The sequence below is a fragment of the Pyxicephalus adspersus genome, chromosome 5, assembly GCF_032062135.1.
Source record: "Pyxicephalus adspersus chromosome 5, UCB_Pads_2.0, whole genome shotgun sequence".
Taxonomy (NCBI): Eukaryota; Metazoa; Chordata; class Amphibia; order Anura; family Pyxicephalidae; genus Pyxicephalus; species Pyxicephalus adspersus.
The window spans coordinates 36788761-36798950 of record NC_092862.1 but is presented as its reverse complement, the minus strand read 5'-3'; the positions used below and the strand labels follow the sequence as shown (position 1 = coordinate 36798950).

Below are 10190 nucleotides of genomic sequence, written 5' to 3'. Positions count from 1 at the left end.
GTTGCCCCCATCTTCTCCTCTTCTTCCCGGTTCTTCTTCCTACGTCACCCGATGCAGGCACAAGATCGGGGGACATAGATGGGAAAAAAAACTTACCGATCTCACTGCATGCGTGCGATCAGCAATTTTTTTGCTTTGGATGAAAGGGCTGGGATGCTCCGGCATGCGCAGATGGAGCACCCAAGAGCCTTCCTGGATGCGTGACGTAAGTATCAAGGTGATCGAGAATTAGGGGGCAGTGCTTTTTTTTTTCAAAAAAAAAAAGGGTGTTGCACTTCAAAAAAAAAAAGAATTTTTACCTTAGATAAAAGGGTTGTTTGCTCTTTTATATAAAGTGAAAATTCAGAGTTTAGGTACGCTTTAAAAGTGGAACTTTATTTTCACTTTAAGACTGAATTCACATGGAGCGCCTGGCTAGATGGCCCTTAGGTTTTGCTTATCCTAAGGCTAACATATACCCATAGCTAAACTTGTTCTAATAATGAATTTGTGCTCAGATAAGTGTTTTTCACTGAGGATAAAATAGGTTGGAGAATGCAGAGGCCACCATGTAGCTGCTTCATGTGAATTAAACCTGTGGTCACATTTTGCTTGCAGTCCAGAGGCAGATTATAATTTAATCTGCCATTATGTAATATTTATTTATCTGCATTGTGTTTTGTATGCTTTGTGAAGTTTCTGTCAGGCACTTGCCATCGTACAGATTGCTGTGCCCATCACCTACAATGAGTGACGTCACTCGCAGCCCGCACGCAATACATGAACATCTCAGCGAGTCTGCGCGGTTGCCATGGCCACAGGCTGAGCGCTGGCTGGTGACAGGCATGTCGGGGAGATGAGGCCAGCCCGTGACGTAGGCGGCGGGGACGAACGACGAGCTGGCCTAGTTGCCCGCAGCTATTTACAATAAACATGGAGGAGAGAGAGGATGAGGTCGGCGACGGAGAAAATCAGACAGGAGAAGCGGGAGGAGGTGACAGCGACAATGAAAGCAAGAGGGAGGGGGCGGGGCCACAGCTCAGGCCGTCAGTGCTGGACATCCAGGTGCGTCAGTAGTCGGTGCAGGTGTGATCATTATATCTTCATCTTATATATCAATGCTCCTAGATTGTAAGCTCTTCTGGCCAAGGTCCGCTCCTCCTCCTGTGTCACTCTGCCTGTGTCTGTCTGGTTTTTGCACCCCCTATTTAATTTACAGCGCTATATAAATCCTGTTTAATAATAATGCTTTACACCACCTTCATATTAATCCCTAGGTCTTACAAATCTAAGACTGGTATTGCAGAAAGGTCACCGCTTCCTACATGTAACGTCACACATGGAAGCCTATTCAGAATGAATGGGGGTTGCAGGGAGCAGTTCAGTACCAGTCGCTGTACAATGTGCAAATGGTGAGCTGCCTGCTCACTCCGGGTCTAACCATAATCTTAGGTCTCCAGTGAGCTCATCACGGTCATACAGACGGACAGACGTGGGGCACGTTTAGGTAAGAACAGGTTAAAGCAGAACTATCATTAAAAAACAAATCTTTATAGGTAGACAGCCATCAACCCCTTTGCAGTCCAAGTCCAGTAGTTCCCAAGTTGTCCCGCCTTCTTTCTGGCATGGAGTGGACACTATGCACCGCCATCTTCTTCTGGGTTCATTTCCCTACATCACCAAAACACACTGCACAGGCACGAGATCCGGTGATGCGCTTTCAGAGGAAAAGCCCCTTACACATGGCCGACATCAGACATGTGCAGGAGGAGCAGCACGCAGCTTCCTGGGATTATTTAATGTACAGCGCTGCGTAATATGTTGGCGCTATATAAATCCTGTTTAATAATAATAATACATGACGTATGCATTACAGGGAGCTACAGGTTTCCCATTCAGTCTTTACCTCCACAGCAGGAAAGACAAAAGAATAGAAATTCCTCTTCAATTTAAGAAATTAAGAAAAAAAAAAATTAAAACTTTTTCTCTTTATAAAAAAGGGTTAGCCACTCTTTTATGTAAAGTAAAAAAAAATGTCAGTCCGCCTTAAAGCATACCTAAACTCAGAATTTTTACTTTACATAAAAGGGTACACTTTTTACTTTAAAAAAAAAAATAAAGAAAGCAACAATGCCCTTTTTATTGCATGCGCAGTGAAATGGGCAAGTTTTTTCTAAATCTACATCACCCGATCTCGTGCATGCGCAGTGCGAGATCGGGTGACGTAGCTGGAAGAACATGGAAGAAAGGAGAAGATGGGCTAAAGACTGGTACTGGAACAACGTAGGACCCGATGGAAGAAACCTCCCGACGGATCCACTGATCTGTAGGATTGAAGGTAAGTGAGATTTTATTGTTTTGGGTTTACTTCTGCTTTAGGCTTTCTTTGAGAAGCATAATACTAGGAACAGCCCAACACCCCATCAGTGCAATGAAACCCTCCTAAATATTTTATTTATAGTTACACTTTGACATGGACAGCATGTATTATTACACCAATCCATTTATTAACATCAATATTGTTTAGACTCAGAACTACAAGTATATTTTATATATGGATGATTGTAGTTTACATAACTATCAGCCTTTATATCACGGCTTGTTTGGAGTGATCAAGTTCATGTATAAAAGTCCAAGGTATTCTGTGCTTGGAGCCAATTTACACTCCCAAATATAAACAATATACAAAGTACTATAACAGGAGGGTTTGATGTAACACAAAACCTACATATCAGAGTGTCTGGGGGAGGAATTCATTCTTTTGCTTAACAGTAACCAAACCAAGGATCCTTATTATCGTAATTGAAAATCAGATTGGTTGTAATAAACCATTGGTCGCCAACCTAATTAAATTGCTAGTAACTGATGGGAGTGCAGCACAGGTATAGAGAATACATGAACAAAAAATTATCAGTTCACAGATTTTCTTTTTAAATAGAGAGGTTTATTACTGGGGGTTTCATACCCTTCAAACGCAAATGTAAATCTTGGCTTACTTCACACAATGACACCAACTTAAAAGCAATGCCCTCCCCATGTAACTTTTACTTCATGCCAAAAGTTGAGTAATTGCAAAAACTTGCAAAATTGTCCTTAGACTATGGTAATGACATATGACTATGGTAGGGACATAGATTGTGAGCTCCTTTGAGGGAAAGCTACTAATATGGCTGTGGACTTTGTACAGTGCTGCGTAATATGTCAGTGCTATATAATTAAAAGTAAAAAAAAAGTTTTGAGAGAGATGTTCACTTCATTGGCTAGGAAAAGCAAGCTTGTAAACATGGAAGTTATAAAAAAAAAAAAAAAAAAAAAAAGGTAAAAGCTGTATTTTAACTCACAGTATGCTTTTACTAAAAATTAAACTATATTTATCAATAAAGTTGTAATATGTAACCTTATAAGAGGAGCACATGTCGTTGGGGGAACAGTAAATGCTTTTCATCATTTTATATTTTGTAGTCAGCAAAGTTGTGATGCCTCTCACACGCTAATCTGATTTCATGCATGGTAATCTTTCTTGATAATATATGTTCAATTTTAGCTGGCTTTGGAACGCCTATGTGAGGACCAATCCAGAGACCAACCATCAGAATCTGAGGGGCCTGATTCTTTATTAGAACCTCATACAGAACATTACGAGGAAAGGTAAAGTTTATTTTTACATAGTGATCTGGAGAAACACTTCGTCTAGGTTAGATTGTATCTGAAAAGATTTGCAATTAGTATATCCAGGCTGTGGTTGTCATGTTTGTTCATGGACAGGATATGGATAAAGCACAGAACATTGTCTGGTATATGAAAGTTTATTCTACAGAATCTTATTGAAAACTGTAAAATCTTCTAATTTTTTTGTCTATTTCTATTAATAAAAATCATAACAGAAAGAAAATTTACCATAGTGGCACTAACTGAAACAATAGGAGGAGCATTTCATTGTATTGTTACACACAGTTTCCTGTCCAAACGTAGCTGGAAGTTGAGAGGTTACAGTGCCCTTTTGCTTGATACAATGATTTTATTTGCTATTACATTGTTAGGAAAAGATACGGCATATGTCAACACGTAGCAATCAATTACTGCACATTTTACTTTTCTGTAGATTGACAGATTGTTATGGGTTTGTACACTTTGCACATTGCACTCCAAGTCATTAAATAAGCTTAATGAGATTTAGGGCTATATACTAAAGTCTTAAAGTTGAACTTCAAGCATATGCCATTTAGTCCTGTTACATATTAACAAAAATCTGTAAGCATATTTTTACATGCAGAATTGCCCTCATGAGTGTGCTTCTTCTCCTCCATTGTTCAGTCATAGGTTGGGGGAGTTTGGTGACCCAGAATTATTGCTTAAAGTAGAGCTAAAGCATGCAATGTTTGTTACCGCTGTGTCTGAATCTCAAGGCAGGCTAAACATGGCTGCCAGCTTTTGGCAGTTAAATGGTTAATGCCTATATGTTTAATTATATATTCAGCTTGAGTTCATTTTAAGCACCTGTATGGTGGGAAATAATTTATTTTTGCTGCACTTTACCAAGAAAACCCAAGACATCTAAACAATTCAGCTATTCATAGGCTTTTATTGCTTGGTGGCTTACACTAATACTAATGTTGGCCTCTAATTAGTTTTGCAAATATTTAGTTTTTTGTAAATTTTAGAATATCCTGACTTGCTTAATTATTTTTTCTGATGATAATAGCAAACATTTTCTGATGGACTTACGGTAGCTGCTATTGTCAATTTCGTTGGGATTCGAGGCCTAGGTTGTTCACAGAACCTTGACTTTTATGCAGGTTGGCAATGAGAGATACCACTTCCAAGTATAAACCCTGCTTTTGCCATTTACCTGTCAAATGCCAGCGCTTCTACTAATCACTTAGGCCCCTCCGCCTAATAGTTTGATTACAGACATTATTACCGGATAGGAACAAGGATAAGTGCAGAAGAGAACAAGGGAGACTTGGAAAAGAGTCAGGTCCCCTTATTTTCATAAACACAGGCTACTCTTTGCATACATGCTGTACTATTGGTGTTTTACAGCAGTGATTTTCAACCACTGTGCCGCTGCACACTAGTGTGCCGTGAGAGATCTTCAGGTGTACCGTGGGAAATTATCCAATTACCATTGTCGAGTGTCTGTGCTGTAGTGACTGGCAGAGTAATGTAATACTCTTCCATGTCAGTGGGTGGCAGTAGGTAGCGTAATTGCCTTGTTTATTCTTAGAGACGAGAATTAGCTACAGAGTGTCATTTTGTAACATTTTTGATTTGTGGTGTGCCGCAGGATTTTTTCAATGTAAAAAATTTGCGGTAGCTTAAATAAGGTTGAAAAACACTGTTTTAGATTATGTTTTCCAGAGGTTTTAATGTCCTTATCCATGCCATCCATTTGTCTCCCGAACACTGAACTCTGAATAAAATTTGGGTACCATTGTGATAGGAGTAGTGAATTAATCAGACTGTGAATAATGATAGTGGAAGCAAACAAAAATAGTGTACATCAATATTGTAATTATATTAAGTTGAGATTAATCAATAGGATTATTGCTATTAATATAGCATTTCTAGGCTCCATTCCCCTGGAAAAATTGTGAATGAACTTTTTAAAGAAGCAAAAGAACATGGAGCTATGACTGCAGCAGAAGCTAGCAAATCATCAGAAAACAAAAATTTATTTAAAGCTACGGTAAGTGCATCTCTGCATGGTCTAACATCTGCTCATTTAATTCCCCTAAAGTCTTTTTACTTTCTCTTTTCTCCTGTGCTGCCATCTCAGAAACAACTATCCTCTTCTGTTCTGTTCCAAAGAAGGGAGAATAACACAGCAGGGAATGTTTTCTCCCTTGACAATTATCAGCTAATGTAAACTTTGCCCATCGTTTGAATTACGTTATTATAATACACAATGGGAAATGTTCCTATTGGCAGAAAGTTGTCAGGGTTAGAAATGCTTAATGCTGTGTAATTGTCTGCAGTGTATGGCAATTCAACAGGTACTCATACTCTTAACTATCCCAGCACTGTTCTCCAAATTCTCCAACTTCTATGGCACTGAAGAGGGACAAGACAGGGGCCAAGTTAAATCTTTTTTCTTTTAAAGGAAGAGTCAAGTCTAAGTCAATGTTCCTCATCCAGTGTTCCTTAGAACCTCAGGGTTCCCCCAGAGTTTGCTATGAGTTTGAAAAGCTAGGGTGTCTTGATGTCTTTTTTTACAATGTCATACAACTGTTTCTGTATTACAAAAAAACTTCTACAAGCCAAATATCTGTAATTTCTACTACTACTTATCGCAACAGAAAGAAAAGAAAAAAGATATGGTATATACAATAGACACTTGTAAATGTGTAACATTTTATTTGTAAATGTTTTATTTATCTGAAGGTTTATAAATGTATTTTGTTTTTACAAAGTATGCAGCAAATGTGTAAACCATGAAGGTCTTGTAATGTTTTTGTGTTTCTAGTCATTTACTGGAGGTGGTTATAAACTTGGCAATTCAGCCATAAAGCAGTCGGAATACATACACGATGATGAGCTTTTTTCCGGAGGACCTGATGTAAGTGTTTTGCTTCATATCTGTTACACTTTAACGTAACTTGAATGTCATGAAAAAAACATGTTTTACTTCAGTTATTGATGGTTTGTGGTTTTTCAAATAAAACACATCAGAATGCACAGCTGGACTCACATAGGGTTGAGAAGGATCAGCACTGATAGCTAATCAGGGCCTTGTGCTGTCAGTCAAACACAGGGGACACAAGGGTGCAGAGCCCCACAGGGTTGACATCATTAGTGTGTCGTTTCTGGGTATTCGACTGGCTCATAATCTTGAAATGCAGTGTGGTATGCAGGAAGATTTGAGCTTTAAAATTGTGCTTTGCTTAAAATTTTAGTGGAATATTATATGGTATTTTAAAAAATCTTATTGGCTATAGTCCGTCATAAACTGGACAGCTTTGGGGTAAGATAAAGGCAAATAATATATATTTATGTAATGTATTTAAAGTTAAAACTTTATTGAACCACACATAATGCTAAGACTAAAAAAAATTCCAATAGCTGAAAGGGAAAAGGTCAAGGATTGAACAGGCCAGTATCAGGGATTGAAGATGTTTGTGTTGTCCATCATACATGAAAGGGATGGGCTTAAGATACCTGCTTCTCATGCTTCTTGTGTAAAGGGTAAAGTGTGCAGATATTGAATTGGACTATTTCTTCTTTTTATGACAGGATATAATTATCTACAAGTGAAGGAAAAAAGTTTGGAGTTTAGTTTAAAATTGTGTGGGAGGGTCCAGCAAGAATCAGTAAACTACTACAGTGTAGGAAGAAGGAATTAAAAAGGAACGACTGGTAAATAACAGGTTGGAAATGTAAAAAAAAAGTGACACTTCATGCTTTATTATGACATTTTGTAATTATAAAATGTCTATTTGCAGAGTCTGTGTCATCATGTCTTACCTTGAGACTCTTTAGGTATACCCACTTTCTATAACTGTTATCGCTCAGCTGCGTCAGTGATTGCCATGTCAAGGCTAACTGACCATTTCAAGGGCATTTCTCTGTGTCTGTGCCACTGAACTGGTAATCCCTATCTCCACTGATGCCAGTGCTACTGATCGTCCATGACCTTTATCATAATTCTGCTGAAGCTAACAGCAAAAGTCCAAAAATCCCCAAAGGTAAATACAAAGCTTAAAAACTCACTTTTTTCTATTTGTTTTTTTTGTATAGAACAGAAAAGATTTATGCATTTCTAGTATATATTACTGTAATATATACTTGAGTTCTGCAGTGCATAAACCTGTAGCTTTTGCTAAAACTGTATATTTTATTGCCATTGTTAAATGCAAATAAAATTTGTATTTTGGCAGGTGCAGATATTGCTGAAGCTCTGGAGTAATGGATTCAGTTTAGATGATGGAGAACTGAGATCCTACACAGACCCAGTTAATGCCCGGTTTCTGGATTCCATTAAGAAAGGGTAAAATTAATAATGGTACATATAGACATGTAGTTGTATACAGTTGGTTTCACGATTTAACCATTTCCTGCTCCACCATAAAGATTCCCTCCTGGATTCAAAACTAAAATGCTTATTTGTTGAACAAGCAGTCAACATCTGTGGTAGGTGCTAGATTTTGTAATCGTTCATCTGACAACCATGCTTAAAATTTTTTTTTGCATGGAGCTTTTATGGTATGGATATATAATAGCAGCAGCTGTAGATTAAAGCAAAATATCTAAATGCAAAAAGGGACATATCCAACAACAATGAAAATTGGAAACATTTCTTGCCTAATTAAAAAATATATATACTGACAAGATATATATCCTAATGCAATTCAATAAAAATATACTATATACAGACCATATAAAACTAAGTCAAAACTTTAAAAAACAATTAATAGGATATCCCACTGATGAAGATCTTCCAAATTATCCTCTCATATATAGATGCTTTCCAGCCTGATGGAAAAAGCATCTGACCACAGATTACTAAACCAAGTTTTAATAGTCCAATATCCTGTGCTGTATACAAATAAATTACTCAATTAATCTTTGTACCCTTAATTGCCAGGTAGAAATAGTTTGTGAGCAGTATGCCCCACGGGTCCAATCCACTTCAGTGGGACTGACATATGCATTATGCAAGGTGAAACATTGCTTCAGGTAGTGAGTAGTGGTCTTAGTGTCCCAGTTTCTGCTTGTGTCATATATTAATTTCCGGATGGCAGCTAATGTCATTGCGTTGCAGAGGAATTCCGTCTTCCTTCTCAGGGCTAAATCTGTTATCAAGATATCCATTTTTTAACAGTAGCAGTCTTTTCTTGTATAATGTGTTTGTTTTAAATCTGTGATTCAGAAGTAATGCCTTTAGACATGCCCACGCTATTAGAATTATCATAAAAAAGTCAGTAGTATCAACCATTGTTTTCTCTTATGGTAATTTTTTTTGTATGTGTATTTTGAAAATGTTGTTCCTATGTTTGTAAAAAAAATATGTATATGCTTCTTTGGATTCTCCGTCTGAAAATAGTAAGGTTTCTGTAGTTTTAAATAGCATGATAGAATCACAATGTGCACACATAAGATGTAAGTATGTAATTGAGGCTACCTAGGCTTTGAGTTACATAAAAGAGCTTGGGAGCAGCATTTTTTTTAAGCTTCCTGTTGTATAACCAGGACAGAATAGGGAATCTTAGAAAAACATTTTGCTTTTATTGCTGTCATTGTTTCCATTAGGAAAATATGCTTTTATGAAGCTCTATATTAAGCTAATTCATTTAGTCTCACCTTAAAAGACTTAATTTAAATTGCCATAGTAATCCAAATATTGGATCATCTTTAGTTAAAACCAATGTCTACTATGCTCTGTTTATAGCAACCCCTTGTGGAGTCTTAATAACGTTGTGGTTCTTGGCTAGTAGTTACAATTATGAGTAAAATAACCAGCAGGCTTTGTCATGACTGTTTTTGTAAATAAACGTAAATTAAATTTATGCTGAAATATTGTCAGATTGTTGTTTCATTCCAGGGAAATCCCAGTGGAGCTCCAGCACCTGGTCCATGGTTTCCAAGTCAGCTTAGATATGGAAGACCATCAAGACCAAGAATATATTAAGCCAAGATTAAAATTCAAAGCCTTCAGTGGTGAGGGAAAAAAACTTGGAAGGTATACATGTAGCCTTAGTTTTTTAACATAATGATCTCTATGTGTAAAGCATTTAAAACACATATTTAGTATTAGTAAATTTGACTTATATAAACCCCCCTAGTGTGACCCGTGCTGGATTTACCATGCAAAAAGCAGTAATCCCGAGTCACACTCAGGGTTGCTTAAAACATTAAAAAAAAAACCTACCTTGTTCTGTTGTCGCCCCCCATGTCCTGCTGGTCCCTGCAGCTCCTCCGGACATGACTTCTTTCTTCGATCTTCTTCCAGCATGTGCAAAGACGATCTCTGGGGTTTACCGGTGAAGTGGGTGCGGGCGAGAATAATTTTGTATTGGATTCAAATCAAAATAGCTGTATTGAGTCCAATACAAAGAAATTTATATATATATAAAATTATATTATATAATTAATATATAATGTTATTGCTACTGTACACTTACATTACATGTTAAACTATTTTTCTTCTTCCAATTCTGTTTATTATTTAAAACTTCTTATCTCCTTTACTTAATACCGCAGCTCAAGTTTCT

General features: G+C 37.3%; 1 protein-coding gene across 4 annotated transcripts in view; it reads left to right on the top strand.

Annotated features, from left to right (window-relative positions):
- The first annotated feature begins 634 nt into the window (after positions 1-634).
- The window catches only part of UBXN2B (UBX domain protein 2B), a 14942-nt gene continuing 5386 nt past the window's right edge, over positions 635-10190 (top strand). The window contains exons 1-6 of one of the 4 annotated variants that reach the window (XM_072411158.1): positions 635-1044; positions 3524-3627; positions 5542-5668; positions 6446-6538; positions 7857-7966; positions 9503-9658. In XM_072411158.1, coding sequence (XP_072267259.1) covers positions 913-1044; positions 3524-3627; positions 5542-5668; positions 6446-6538; positions 7857-7966; positions 9503-9658 — 722 coding nt within the window. In that variant the 5' untranslated portion in view covers positions 635-912. The remainder of the gene's footprint in view (positions 1045-3523; positions 3628-5541; positions 5669-6445; positions 6539-7856; positions 7967-9502; positions 9659-10190) is intronic. The other 3 variants (XM_072411159.1, XM_072411156.1, XM_072411157.1) reach the window with 3 other exon arrangements.